Raw genomic sequence first — 15819 nt, 5'->3', positions numbered from 1 at the left:
AAAAAAAAAAAGTTTAAAAAAATCACAATCACAAGAGAATTTGAATACTGAAACTTTGGACGATACAGAAAGAAGGATTCTCCTGATGGGGGTTGGGGTATATGATGAGTGGGGAAGGGAATTAGAAATATTGCCGAGCACAAACATGTTGAGAAGTAATGTCTTAGATGATGAGGAAACCAGACACAGTTAAAAATACATGCCTATAATTAAATTATAGGAGGTGGCTAAATTTCTTGAATAATATAGACAAATGGTGTTACAATAAGTGAACTAAGAAACAAAGACATAAAACATGATTCTGAGAATTAAGAGAATTCATCCCAGAGGAGTTCTAAGTCCTGAAAATGAGGCATAGGAAAGTGACCTTTACTTTTTATGTGTCATCCACATTTGAATATTTGCTCCCATTCTTGTCAGTACCTCCCTAGAAACTATTCTATTCATCAAAGTAATTCAAAACTTGCCTTAATTATAAATCTAGATCATTTATATCTATATCTGCTTCTACTTTGCAGATAAAGCCTAGAGCATTTATATTACTTGCCCACAGTTGACCAGGCGATAAAATGCTGATAAGTTAGGTGTCAGCTCTATATGAATCCAGAGCCAGGAAGGGAGGTCACTGGAAAGTTGATGTCAGTGTTCAACAACTCTTCCATCTGTGCAGACTCTTCCATTCGTGTGGATCAGCTTTTCTTACTGCATTCATTTTAGGCAGCAAGCAAAGCCTTATGCTCTGTATCAGGAAGATTTGAGACAAAGACTACAGTTTCTTCAGCCCTGGCCTTGAATAAACTTTAAGTTCATCTCAGTAGAGCAGGTGAGGTGCACAGACCTCAGAGTCTAGACCTTTTTCAATCTGGGAAAACACAGCAGGTTCCTAGTGTTTTCTCCATAAAAATCTGAAAAGATCTGACTTTGGAAACACATGGAATTAGGATAAAGAATTGTGGACTTGTCCCCAGAACAGATTAACTTATCTAAGCTTTAGTGAAAGCAAACTTGGTTAACAGCTAGTTCCAGGACAGGCTCCAAAGCTACAGAGAAACCCTGTCTCAAACTAAATAAATAAATAAATAAATAAATAAAAAACTTAAGGAGTTCTAAGGAGCCCCATCATTCAATAAATAAATAAATAAATAAATAAATAAACACTTAAGGAGTTCTAAGGAGCCTCATCATTAGTTGAGATTTTGCCCTAGGAACAATTGGTATAAACTGGAAAGGTGTAGGGCAGGTGTAGCTTTGTAGAACTTTAAGCTGAGGACTCTCAGCAGTAGTGCTCCCCCCCCTCCCTGGGAACCAAGGACCTAACAACTACACATGCATGCACTAAAATGCTGGGAACTTTCCATCTCCCTGAGTCCTTGTGTTCTCTTAATAGAGCTCCGTTCCTGAAACTGGGACAAGATAACCCACAGATGTACACAGATGTGTTGACTTACTCCCTGGGAAAGTAACCCTCAAATGTTTCCTCTTACCTCATCTGATCTGGCAATGGTTCTCCAAACAATTATTGGTAATAGCCCTTTGAATAAGCCAATCATAATAGTTGAAGAACAACCCCTCAGACTTCCCCCTTGTTTCTGTGGCTTTTTACTTTAAAAGTAGCCTGTACCAGCCATTCAGGGTCTTTCTGGCTTCTCGAATGCTGTAAGACCCAGTCATGACAGAATTAATAAAATCCTCATGGTGTGTAAGATGGTCTCTTGGTGCGACTCCTCCTGGTAGTTGGACTTCAGGGTCCAACAGCTTAATGAGTAGGGTGGTTTTAAAAATTGCTTTGTGTTTGAGACTGTGTGGCTGCCATGTTCAGAGGACAAAATGCAGTCATTCTCTCCATATATCATGAAATCGTGTCTTGGGAGCAAAGGCCTTTATCTGCTAACGCATCTGACATGCTCAATTAGTTTTACAAAAATAGTTTCAAAATTTATAACTGTAAAGTGACAATATATCAACAGAATGTGCAGAAAATGTAACAGAATGTACAGGTATATTACCGCATATACAGTCTCAACATTTATGTAAGCACACAATATTTGTAAATATGTCTCAACATGAATACACATAGTATTTGAGGCGAGAAGGATGCTTGAGAATGAATTTTAGAATGTGTAGTTTTTATGGCTATTTTTGGATGTGAATTTGACAATATCTGGAATAAACTGCAATCCAGAAATGGAGGGCACACTTGTTATCGGGCTCTCGAAGCAGGAAGACAACATGCCTTTGATTCAATCTTGAGGCTGGAAGACACGGGCCTTTGATCCTGATATTGAGGTGGAAGGCACATGCCTTTTTAATCTGGTTCTTGAGGTGGGGAGGCACACCTTTAATCTGGGCCAGCCTTCTTCTGGAAGCCTATCTAAAAATGATGGCAGGAAGTGTTTGTTCGTTCTTCACCTGCTCGGCCTCACCTTGTAAGCGTATCCACTCCTTCACTGGCATTGGGGCCTCCTTCCTTGGGATTCCAGCATTTACAGAGGACCAGCTGAGACATGCAACCTCATGGGACTGAGAAAGTACTAGATTGTAGAACTTTCCAGGCACAGCTAGCCATTGGACTGCAGCCTGTAAGTCATATGTATACTCTCCATGTAGAGAGAATCATTCCATAATTTCTGTGACTCCAGAGAATCCTAATAGAGATTTTGGTACCAAATGTGGGGTTATTTATCTGTGAGACACCTGACCACTTTGGGGAGTAATGTGGAAAGATTTTGGAACTTTAGGCTAGAAGAACCATTGAGTGTAAAGTGGGATGTTCTTTAGGAGCTTGGAAGATAAAGAATGTTGAAGGCAGTGTAGCGGATGGAGGCCTGGCTTGTGAAGATTCAGTAGGAAGTTTAAAGACTCTATCAGGGCCATTTGTTATTTTGAACTAAAATTCTGTGGTTCTGGTTAGCTGTGATACCAGAACCACTGAAGCAAAACTTCGCTTTGCTGGAATACTCGATGCTGGCCAGCTGGAGCTGAGAAATTAGCAGTAATTAAGAAGAGACAAACATCGAGGTGGAATCTTCTGGGAAGTGTTTCCTGAGAATGCAGAGAAGCCCTGTTCCAGAAGCAGCCAAGGTTGTACCTTGTGTTGGCAGCAGCACTTGGTACTGTATAAGCGTCACCCAGGTGGTGCTGGTTTTGAAGGCATGAAGGGGTCATGAGGAGCAGCTGACGCTGGGCACTGTGAGAGGCCAGGAAAGGCCACTGGTGAAGGTGCAGCTTCCTGAAGGCCCAGGACTGAAGGGGTCAGGCAAAGGAAGTTGAGGGCTGGTACCATGAAAAGAGCATATGAGAGGCTATTGGTGAAAGTGTAGCCCAGTTGCAGCAAGGAACCCCAGTATTTGGGAGAGCCAGTACCAAGGAAAGACCAGTAAGAACAGCAGCAGCAGTGTGGGGTCAGCTGGAGCCTAGAAGACAAGCTGTGTGTGCTGCAAAGGGCAGAGCTGGAGAAGTGACCCAAGACCTGTGAAGGAGTCTAGATCATGAGTGAATCCCAGATAACTGGACATTTAACTTTTTATACTACTGGAGCTTGGCTTCGCTTAGTTCAGATTGTGACTGTACCCTGATTTTTCCCTCTTGCACGAACGTATTTTACTGGAGCCCACAGTTGAGAGACTCTGAATTTTAAAAGACTCTGAATTTTTAAAAGAGATTGGATATTTTAAAGGGATGAAATTTTAATGTATTTGAATTTGTAAAGACTGTGGGACTTTGAAAGTTATTTGTCTGGCTTATGTGAGATCTTGGGGGTGAACAAGAAAGGAAGGACTGTTGCTTAATACTGATGTGCTTGTGTGTCAAGTTGACAAAAGATCAGTTGTACTGGCTGGCTTTGTGTGTCAACTCCACACAAGCTTGAGTCATCAAAGGGGAAGGAGCTTCAGTTCAAGAAAAGCTGACAATGAGTAAGGCATTTCTAACTTAGTGATCAATGGGGGAGGGCCCAGCCCATTGTGGGTGGTGCTATCCCTGGGCTGGTGGCCCTGGGTTCTATATAAAAGCAGGCTGAGCAAGCCACAGGCAGCAAATCAGTGAGGACACTTCCATGGCCTCTGCATCAGCTCCAGCTTGCAGGATCCTGCCCTGTTACATGAGTTCCTGTCCTGACTTCCTTCACTGATGAACAGCAATGTGGAAATGCAGACCAAATAAACCCTTTCTTCCCCAACTTGCTTTCTGGTCATGGTGTTTTGTCACAGCAATAGAAACCCTAATTAAGACAGTGGTATGTAGAAAAACATTTGCTCAAATTACCAACGTTAGGGTCAGGGTTCTGATGATTTAGAACTCTATACTCAGGTATTGAAGTACCCAGATTTAATGTTATGTTAAAGTACTACAGAAAAATGCTAATGTATCAGAGAGAACAATAGGAATTTCCTTCAAACCTTCCACTCCGATTTTCAAAACACGGAAGTCTATTAGGGCTGATATTACCCTAAAGCAACTGAAAACACAAAGCCAAAACCCAAACAGGTTTTAATGATTAAGATATATAAATTAATAAGTATATAAGTTTTAACTAAAGGAAGACCTAGAATCAAGAATAAAGATTTAAAACTTGGATGCAAATCTACCATAAAACCTAAGAAAAAATACCAAAATATCTAAACTTTTTAGTATATACTTTAGGTCTTTTTTATGTCCAATTCTTGGTAATCACATGTTCCTGATTATGCAGGAATAAATTTATATTGATATAGTATTACAAATAGGTTTCACAGATGGCACAGCACAAAATAAACCAGTAATCTTTTGGGGCCCACTTTGGGGGTGAGGGGAAGACTCCCAAAGCCTCCTTGGTAACAACTTTATTGGTTTAATAGGCTACAAAGACCTTTACAACTTGATTCACTCACTTTATCACCCCGGGAAGCAGGGGAGCTTCCGCCTTTCACAACTCATTTTCCACACAACGTTTTTAGACAGCGATAAAGAGTGTATAGTGACTTTGAACACATCTGGACTTTCCCAAATGACACTTGCTTACTCACTGGGGTTTGACTTGTAGAACTGAAGGGTAACTCTAGGAGATGGGAACACAAGACTTTCTGAATTTTTTCCAGCTTTCCATCAGTTGTTCCTAGTTCCCTTGCATTAATTCACTTGGTCCTTCAGAACATTTCTGATTTGTCCAGTCAACTCTCCTAAAAGGTTAGGTTTAGACAGACCAACAAATCTCTGTGGGTACAAAAACCAAGAGTAATCGTTAGGTCAGTTTTCCACAGGCACTGTCCACTATTCATAGGATCTTTAGAAACTATTTGCAAAGGCCAAGGAAAAATTGCTTTATCACTCTATTTGACCCACACTGGAGCCATACTAAAACTGCACTTTGGTAGCTAGTCTCAAGTTCGGGCGTACAAGTGTCTCTAGTCTTACTGCATCCACAGAACATGCAACTTTTGATGCTGAATTAGAGACAGCTGACAATGAAAGGCTTCACCACAAGCGTCACACTCGTAGACTTCCTGGGCTCTCACCTCTCCGTGGATCTTCTGGTGGTTGACGAGGCTGCGCTGTTGACTAAAGCTTTTGTCACACTGCTCACACCTGTAAGGTTTCTCTCCTGTGTGGATTCTCTGGTGCTGAATGAGACCCGAGTTCCTGCTAAAGGCTTTCCCACATTCCTCGCATTTGTGGGGTTTATTACCGGTGTGAACACCCTGATGTCGGATAAGATTACAAAGCTGACTGAAACTTTTGCCACACTGCCTGCACAAGTAAGGTCTCTCACCAGTGTGGATTCTCTGATGCTCGATGAGGAACGAGCTCCGACTGAAGCTTTTCCCACAGACAGTACACAGGAAGGGCTTCTCACCCGTGTGGATCCTTTGATGCTGTACAAGATGAGCGCTGACACTGAAGGTTTTCCCACACTCCTCACATTTGTAAGATTTTTCCTCGGGGTAGGCGTCCTGCTGTGTATCAAGACTGCCGTTAGGATCAAAACTTTCCTTAGCTTCACTGTATGGAGAAGTCTTTTCCCTGATATGTATTCTCTGATGCTGAATTAGTCCTGAGCTTCTGCTGAAGGCTTTTCCACATTCCTCACACTTGTGGGGTTTATCTCCTGTGTGGATTCTCTGATGACGAGTAAGGTTGCAAAGCTGACTGAAGCTCTTCCCGCACTCTTTGCATTGATAAGGACGCTCACCAGTATGGATTCTCTGATGTTCAATAAGAAACGAGCTCCGACTGAAACTTTTCCCACATTCAATACAAAGAAAAGGCTTCTCCCCAGTGTGTATTTTTTGGTGTTGTATAAGGTATGTACTTAATCTAAAAGCTTTCCCGCAGTCAGCACACTTATGAGGCCGTTCTCCTGTATGGATTCTCTGGTGTTCCACGAGCAGTGAGTTTCGGCTGAAACTTTTCTTGCATTTGGTACAGTGATAGGGTTTCTCACCAGTGTGTGTTCTCTGGTGCTCAATAAGGTGCGATTTCCAACTGAAGGCTTTTCCACAGTCACTGCATTTATGGGGTTTCTCACCCGTGTGGATCCTCTGATGTTTAACAAGGCTCCTTCTCTGGCTGAAGCTCTGTTTACACTGACTACACTGGTAAGGCCTCTCTCCAGTGTGGATTCTCTGGTGTCTGATGAGAGTGGAGCTGACGCTAAAGGTTTTCCCACAGTAACTGCACTCATAGGGCCTTTCCCCCGTGTGGATTCTCTGGTGTTCGATAACAAAGGAGCTCCGGCTGAAGCTCTTCCCACACTCGGTGCACTGGAAAGGCTTCTCACCTGTGTGGACCCTCTGATGCTGAATGAAGTGGGCCTTGCGGACAAAACCCTTTCCACACTCTTGACATTTATGACACTTCTCTCCCGAGTTTGGTCTCTTTCGGACATTAGCGTGTCCTCTGAACCTTTTCTGTTCCTGGGTCAGAGATTCCCGTGGTATTTCCCATAAGAAGATCCCTCTTTGTTTATCTAGCCTACCAACAAGTTCAAACGTTTCTCTACCTATGGGATCCTGATCAATTTCACTTTTGATTCTTGTTACTATTACACCTGGTGGTTCTATGTCTTCCCCAATTTCTTCTTTCACAGTTGGCTCTTCATCTTTATTTCTGTTTAAAACATCTGAAATATTTGTAAATAAAAAAATGATTATCAGGCAAGCTCTTTCATGGCAAAGGGAAATTATTAGAAAAATAAGGTCACAAAGATAAACCAACCTACTAATTAGTAAACATACTAACTAATGTGTGTTTTCTTTTATCTTTTACTATTTCAGTTTTTGGGTTTTTGTTTGTTTGTTTTTCATCTGTTTGTTTTTTGAGACAGGGTTTCTCTGTGTAACAGCCCTAGGTGTCCTAGAACTAGCTCTGTATACCAGGCTGACCACGAACTCACAGAAATCTACCTGCCTCTGCCTCCCACTTGGATTAAAGGCTTGCCACTACCCAGTCCACTACTTCAGTTTTAAAATTCATTCATAACACATATTTATCAAATAATCTTACAAAGAGGCAAGATATTTTGCCTAGACTGGCCTTGAAACCCTGGGCTCATGAGATTCTATTTGAGCATTCTTTGTAGATGGGACTATAGACGTGTGTCACTAACAATAGTTATCTGATTAATTTACTGTTGTTTAGTTTTTATAGCAGTGTGAATATCAAAAAAGAATACCATGGCAAGAAAATAGTAAGTTCAGGAAATTTAGGATGGGAAAGCATTATTGGGATATGAGTAGACAAATAGTGGAGAGAAAAGAACACATAAGAGGATTCTAGGGAGGATGAAAGACAAAGAACCTGAGATTCTACAGTTAATTTATTAACCAGAATTTATCGACTATCTAAAGCATGCTAAATATTAAGTTCTGAGCTAGGATTCAAAGATCAGACACAAAATACTACCAAATGAAATGATGTTAAGTGAAACTGGAGGAAAATACTAATATTGATTACAAGTTATTAAGTAAATAGCAGCACCTAGAATAAAGAATTGGGATATCTATTCATAAGAATGAAATAAACTATATATATAGTTGGTGGAAAACAATGAAAAATGTAGTCTATGCTAGGTGCTAGTAAATACTATAGAAAAGTAAAAGATGGATTTTTAGAGTAGTAGCAAAAAAATAAACAAGAAAAAATGTAATTAAAAAGGTACAAGATTAGAAAAAGGAACAGCAGCATACTCCTATAATCCTAACACTCAAAGAGATGGAAGCAGGAAAACTACTGTAGTTTGAGGCTACCTGTACTGATGAGATTATATGTCATGCCTCTATGTCTTCCCATTCTGTGCTCATAATTAAATTATCTCCAACAGGCAAGCTGACTCAAACTGGGTCTCTCTAGAAACCCAGAAACAGAAAAGCTAGTTAAAATGAATGCAACTAGAATTGTAACCTGCGAACACAGAGGTTAAAAAGAACAGAAACATGTGGACAGAGGAAGAAAGACTAGTTGGCCATGGAAAAGATATGGCAAAAAGTTATATGGACTGAATGTTGCACACTCTCTGTTGCAATCCTAAGCCCCAATGTGTTACTGTGTTAAGATGTTAGAGGGCTCTCTCTCTCTCTCTCTCTCTCTCTCTCTCTCTCTCTCTCTTTCTCATGAAAATCTTTATTTATAGAAATAAAAGTGAATGTAATCTTAGTACCAAGGTACACACACACACACACACACACACACACACAGACAAAAAAATTACTGTGATGATTTTGGAATCTGTCCACAATGTAAACACCAAAACCATTGTTAGAACATATTCTAATGTAAATGTGGCCTATAAACAATATTATGTATTTTGAAATCTTAAATTTTTATGTATGTATTTTTTAATTTCATTTTATATTCCAACCATAGTTCTCCTGCCCATCCCCACCACCCCTGTCCCCCTTCACATCACTGCCAGCTCACCCCCTGTCCACTCCTCCCAGAGGGTAAGGCCTCTCATGGGGAATCAACAAAGCCTGGCAGATTAAGTTGAGGTAGGACCAAACCCCTCCCCCCCTGCATTAAGGCTGAGTATGGCATCCCACCATAGGGAATAGGCTCTGAAAAGCTAGTTCATACACCAGGAATACATCTTGGTCCCACTGCCAGCGGCCAGAAGGGGGTTCTCTTAAAAAAAAAAATAAATCAGGCTTAGATCAGGAAGTGGGGTCTTCAGGATAGAACACTGAGTCCTTATAAGAACAGAGACAAACATCCTCCTCCCCATGTCACATGAGGACAAAGAAGGCAGTCATTTTCGCTGAAGAGGATCTCCATAAAGAACTCAGTTTATCAGCACCCTGAGCTTCAATTTCCTAGTCTATAGAACTAGATAAACAGAGGCTGGAGAGATGGCTCAGTGGTTAAGAGCACTGACTTCTCTTCCAGAGGACCCAGGTTCAAATCCCAGCACCCACATGGTAGCTCACAACTGCCTGTCTGTAGCTCTAGTTCCAGGGACTCTGACACCCATGGCAAAACACCTATACACATGAAAATAAAAAACAAAAATTAAGAAGAAAAAATTGCTTAGGTTTTGTGCGATGAAGGGCATACAGAGTAGCATGAAACAGCTCTCATTAAAAAAAAAAAAAACAAAGTAGAGAAACCCTGTCTCGAAAACAAAAAACCAAAAACCAAACAAACAAAAAAGAAACAAAGAAAAGAAAAGAAAACAAGAGATAGATAATAACAGTGTTTACACCCTCCAGGCTACAGTCTTTTGTTATAGTACAGTTCCTTACTTTTTGAGACTGAGTCAACTTCTCTTTTCAGTACTATTCTGATCAGCTATAATGATGCCTATATATTCTATAATAGATATGTACCTATTAAAAAATCTCCTTACTGGATTAGACTAGCATGGACAATATCTTTAAATAAGGCTAATGATACAATAGCTGAGACGATATCTGCTGAGGGTAACATGAAGGTAAATCAACTTTAGAATTGTAGTTGTGGCCGTTTCTCAGTAAAGGACCAGACACTCCAGCTAAATGGTTCTTGCCACTGCAGCTCAAAAGTATTATAGACATTACATCGAGGAATGGGTTTGTCTCTTTAAATAAAAATTGGTTTATGAAAACAGGCTGTGGGACAGATTTGATCTGTTGGCCACAGTTAATAACTTTACTATCTAAAAAAATTATTTTAAAATATTAAAATATTAAAAAAAATATTTTCCTCAGTTAACAAAATGGAAAAATGGGGGAGAACTGGAATTTGTAGGCCTAGTGCATCATTTAATAACTGTTAACTGAATGAATACATTGACTGGGGAGAGAACATGGCCAGAGGGGGTTAAAAAACACGGTCAGAGTTCAAGGTTTTGTAGGCTCAACCATTCTCAGTTCTGACAAGATCCATTGAGTCAATAGAATAAAAGCCAATAATAAAGTGATTAGCTATCAGCTGTATCATCAACGTAGCTATTAAGATTTTAAAGAAAAACCAACATGAAAAAGTTGATCTAAGAGGAGGAAAGCGCTGTTTTGGAAGACAGTCAGAGGGGATGGAGGAGGACACTGCACTGGACCAGTAGGACAGCAGTGGTCTCTGGGTAAGGGGCACTGGTCAAGGGAAGGAGGTGGGGTTTGTTGAAGAGCATAACGAGACTGTGGCAAGAGAAAATATGAACAGAGAACTAAAAGATTAAATAAAGAAGAAAGCCTGAAAGCACAAGATCACCAAAGGATTCGCTGCTTCACCTTTGCCAGTGTGTGTATTTCCATATATGAGATGCAGGGTGGTCGGGCACTGCCCTGTTCTGTCAGCCAGGTAACCTTCTGATACCCTCCATGCAGCTGGGCTAGCAGTGAGCTAGGCACACCATGGCATACGGCGGGTGCCACCTAGAGGCTGAATTTGTGAAGCTCTAGTGTGGCAGAACCATCAGCAGTTTTAAACATATACCAGTACAAAATCACCTTGATGGTCAGCGCCTACTTTAGCACAAGGCAATAATTAACTAAGAGAAAGAGTTTTTAAATTAACGTGTAACTTACTCAGAAACATGACCATTCACACCCAGCTTTATAGTAAGTGCTGAAGGCATCCACTGAGAAAGAGAGTGCTGTCCTCAATGCTGGCCAGTGTAATGAGAACTGACATAGAGAAAGATTTGCAGATGAACAGAGATGGACGACAAAGCAGTAAAGGGGGGCAGAGAAGATCCCCAAGATCTCAACGGATTATCTGAGACATGTCAGACATAACCTACATTGTTTCCAAAAGAAGAAAACTGTCCATCTGGAGCTCAACAGAGGTGACAAGGGAGGAAAAGGAAACATCAATATTTTCATTATTTTTATTACCTGCTAGTCAGCATTTGAAGTACTTTACCAATATATTAACCCAGTAATAGAAACATGTCATTACCATTTCCATTTTGTGAAGAAAAATAAAATGATTTCCCCCACAGTCAAAACTGGCAATGGAAGAGCTAGGATTTCCATACGAGGTAGTCAGATGCCACACGATATTTCTTAGGTGGGACTTAGCATCTCACATCAGCAGCTAATGATCTGAGCACAGGTTAGTTCCTCCGAGCAAAGAGCAGAGGTAGTAAGGAACACAAGCAAACACAGAGAAGCATTAAAGAGTTTCAAGCAAACCATGTGTAGTGTGGTAAGCCTGAAATCCCAGTAATTTGGGTGGTCGAAGCAGGAAGATTGAGAATTTGAAGCCAGCCTGGGCTATGAATCAAAAACCTGTCTCAAAACAAAACAATAAAGAAGTCATAAAGACTCAAATAGGGCTAAAATAAGGTACAAAGAATCTAATGTATCTGGCAATGAGGCTGTTAATAAATCCCTGTAGAACAACTTAAGGAGACTGAGAAGCCAAGACAAAATTCAGGGATATCAAAAGATAAAAATGTACAAAATATACATGAACTTATAAAACCCTGGTGGGAAAAGACACATTAAATCACAAGGAACAGCAAGAGGAACCACTGGTTCACTTAAATTTCTTTTTCCCCAAACTGGGCAGACCATGATGTAAGCCTATCACAAGAACAGAGATTACGAAGCACCTCACTGGCTGCTTAGCATAAACAAGGCCCTGGGTTTGACCCCCAGAAACATCCTCCCAATTTCTTTAAGTAGCAAGGGACCAAGAACTGAGACTACGGCTGGGTTTCTGGTGACAACACGGCAGCTGTTTTAAGGGTGTGCGGATGAGGGCACAGGAGCTAAGAATTCATGTCACTGAATTCTACTTTGTCTGTGAAACAGAAGGCGAAGCTTACAGAATGATGGGAAAATTTTAAGTTTTGAAATTGCAACTAAAATACAAAAAGTTGTTGCGATATAAACCCAATGTAAATTAGGAGACACACGCACACCATGGTGGGTATGATGGCGAATGTCTTTAATGCCTTAGAAATTCCCATCACCTAGGAAGCAGAGGTGGGTGGAGCTCTGTGACCTCCAGGCCAGCCTTGTCTATAAAGTGAGTTCCAGATTAACCAGAGCTACACAGTGAGATCCTGTCTCAAAACAAACATGCCCTCCTCAGTAGATACTTATAGGACACTGATCCTTTACTTAGAGAATTTTTCCTGCGGTGCTTGGGTATTAGGTAGAAGGGGGCAAAAGGGACAGATCTTATATACAAGATTTGAAATTTGCATAATAAATATAGCATAATATCAAAGTGGCCAGGCAAGATGCTGCTAATTAGAAGAGACCTTCCCAAGTCAGGAAGGGGCCGAAACCACAGGGAAGACACAAACACACCCAGAGGCAGGAAGGACATCAAGAATGAATAGGTGTAGGTGGAAAGGGGAAGGAGAGAGAGTGAGGCACGCCACAGTTAAGCTCCACCAGGACAAGAAGCAAGCCTGTTTCACCTCTTTATTTAGTTATCGTCAACTGTTATTGATATAAGGCGTCAGAGAACAGAAAAGTGTGTTTTCAGACTTGCTTGCTATAACAAAATTATGACCAGGATCAATGCTGTGAACACTTACTAAGCATGAAAAGCAGGATGCCTGGACTCTACATGACTGAGATCCACTGGGGCTCACTTACTGACTGGGTTAAGCAAAGACTAAAAGACTCTCCTCCCCACCAACCCCACCAAGAAAAACCAGTTAACAGATGATGATAGTAAGGAACAGAATGGGTGGCACAAGACTGGTGACACAGGGACGTGATTGGGAGGCCGAAGACGCTTCGGGAGCGGCACTGAAGAGCTGGGAGAACAATTAACTTTGGTCTTCCAGCCTTGAGACAAAGCAACAGGAAGGACAAATGAGCAGCCCCCACTCGAGGCCTGCCAGAGAAGTGGTGTCCTTGGGGCTGTGCCAGGTTTCAGTGTAGCCCAGGAGGAGTAAGGAACACTGTGTGAAGAAACCCAGGCTCCAGAAGGCGGTGGAAAGGGGTGGGAGGAAAGCAGTGGGAAGATGGACCAGGAAGAAATGCACACAGCAATACGGGCGTGAGATTAGGAAACTAGGAAACCTTGCATTTTGGTTACAAAGAAGCTAGAGATAAGAGAGTCATGAAAATCATTAAGAGCTGAGAAAGCTGAATCCGAATTTTGGAACGAAACAGAATTGACATTAGTAATACCGGTTGAAGCGTTCTGACCACGACTGTTAGCAACTTGTTAGATGTGTTACAGAAACAACACAGTCTTACCGAGCGAGAGCAGGTTTCCATAACTGTCCATCACGACATCTTTATACAGGCTTCTCTGCGCTGGATCCAGATAATCCCACTCCTCCTGGGTGAAGAAACACAGCCATATCCTCAACTGTCAGCAACTGCTGAAACAGTATGATTTTGGTAGTCAGTTCCGGTTGTCTCAAGGCAGATACTACCAATGCAAGGGGTAGAAGCTATCACTTACCATGGTCCCATTCACTAGGAAGACAAAGCAAGTAAGAGGGTCAAAAGGTGACAATTCTTAGAACTGACTGGTACAGACAGGCATCTCAGACTGGAAAGGAACTGATTTGAACCCGTGCTTTCCAAACTGAAGGCCCTTCCGGGTTTAGATATTACACAGTAATGGCACTACTATTTTAATTTTAGTTAACAGCCTCGAGACCTCTCCAAACTCTCACCTCACAGTCCCTCTCTAATGGTCTACCCACACCAGCTTGGGACCCAATTCAACTCAAGTCCATTAGGTCCCTAAGCATCCACCTTGAGTTCGGACATCATGCCAGCTGCAGAAGACAGGAGAGAAAAAAAAAAGTGCCTCGCCTGGGAAATTCACAAATGAGAACTGAGAACTAACTTGGGGCAGTCTTAATTTTCTCCAGCCGATTTATCAATTTGCTCTTGGCGGTGGTGGTGGTGGTGGGGGAGAGCCCGTGGACAGTTTGTACGTGAACTAACTGCACCCTGAAGGAAGGGGTACACGGGCGGTTGGCTGGGGTCCTCCCTTAGAGCTGGCTGCCAGCAGATGGGGACTGGGGGCGAGGTGATGCGCGGCCTGGTCACCTTTGGAGCGGTGAAATAACGGAGAGCTCTGGAAGGCGCAGCTCACCTTTGGCTCCAGCAGCGGGCTCGGGGTCGCCATCTCCTCGTTCCGGAATAGCAGCCACACAGCAATGGGGCTCCGGTGAGGCCTAGCCGACCGCTGGAAATTAGGCCCCGCCAAGACGAGGCTCACTCGATGTGTCCGGTGAGGTCCCGCATCGGTCTCGGAGCGGTCACGTTCCCAGGGGCATATCAGACATTGCGCCTGCTGCCCCCCCAACTCCGAGCCACGTCTCCTGCCCGGCTGTGCAGTCTTTCAGGCCTCGCTGTAGTCTCCTTGTAGCCAATTTCTCCACCTCACAGTCTACAGTGCTACAACCGACCACCCCCCATGAACCAGAAGGCGTTACCCGGAACCGTCACGGAACCTCTCCAACTACAACTCCCAATATGCATCGGGTGAGCGCCACTGCTTTCTTCCGCAAATGGCAACTGGACTACATTTCCCGGTGTGCACTGGAATAGGCAACCACGGGGACTGCTGCAGTAAGCTCGCATCTGATTGGTTGATCGGGTGTGTCTGGGAGCTTAGAGACGCCTGTCGAAGATGGCGGCGCTGTGTGTGTGCCGGTTTGCTAGAAGAGGCTGGCTGTGGAACGGTGCCTTGCCTACACGTAGGGACTTTTGGTCTCGATCCAGGTAAAGATGAGGGTTTCTCAATGGGTTCCGTCCCACGAAAATCGCCAGAAGCTGAGAGACGAGTTCAGAGGGTTAAGATGGGACGCTGGTCCTTACCCTGCAGAAGTCAGCGTGGAGGAGGGATCCGAGCGAAAAGCTTCGGCCTGCGTTTCGGCGGCTGGCAGAGCCTCTCCTAATGGGAGCACTTTTCTCTCGCGCCTTCGTTGCCTTAGTAAGCAGCATCAACCACGTGTCAAAGGCACACTGGACGGACCAACCTAACGTGTGAACCTAGGTCCTCAGTAAGCCACGCTCCTTCGCGGGGGTGTATGTGTTTAGCAAAACCAGAAATAAAGGCTCCTACTCAACGTTGTGTGTCTCCCCTCCCCCAACCGTGCTCGCTAGCGATCCCTTCCCCCGCCCCCTCCCTCCCTCTCGTATTTCATTGATGCATACAACAAATAGTTTGTAAACGCCTTCCATTTCTCTTAAATGTGTGCAGTGCTCCAAGTCGCTTTTTTACGCCTCAGCACTGTGACTCGCGAAGAACCTGATGACCACCGAAGAGATGCACGAGCACGATGACTGTAGAATCCCTGCTTACCTATAGTTTACTCACTGCATCATGTAGGGTCCATCTCTCTGACCTAGATAATATTTAGGGCATGGAAACTTAACGGCTGGGACCTCAGGGGCCAACAAATATCGTAGGTTCGGACTTTGAGTCATCATCTCA

The 15819-nt window shown here is 42.9% G+C and overlaps 1 protein-coding gene across 1 annotated transcript; it reads right to left on the bottom strand.

The window, feature by feature from the left end:
- Positions 1–4804: 4804 nt before the first annotated feature.
- On the bottom strand, positions 4805–15443 carry Znf189 (zinc finger protein 189). Its single transcript, XM_042056001.1, is given in 4 exon segments — positions 4805–7096; positions 13617–13713; positions 13715–13744; positions 14473–15443. Coding segments are annotated over 4 exon segments (1869 nt in total). The 5' UTR covers positions 14506–15443; the 3' UTR covers positions 4805–5387.
- Between the last annotated feature and the right edge of the window lie 376 nt (positions 15444–15819).

This window comes from Arvicola amphibius, chromosome 11, assembly GCF_903992535.2.
Source record: "Arvicola amphibius chromosome 11, mArvAmp1.2, whole genome shotgun sequence".
NCBI classification, from domain to species: Eukaryota; Metazoa; Chordata; class Mammalia; order Rodentia; family Cricetidae; genus Arvicola; species Arvicola amphibius.
This window is presented reverse-complemented; position numbering and strand designations above follow the sequence as displayed.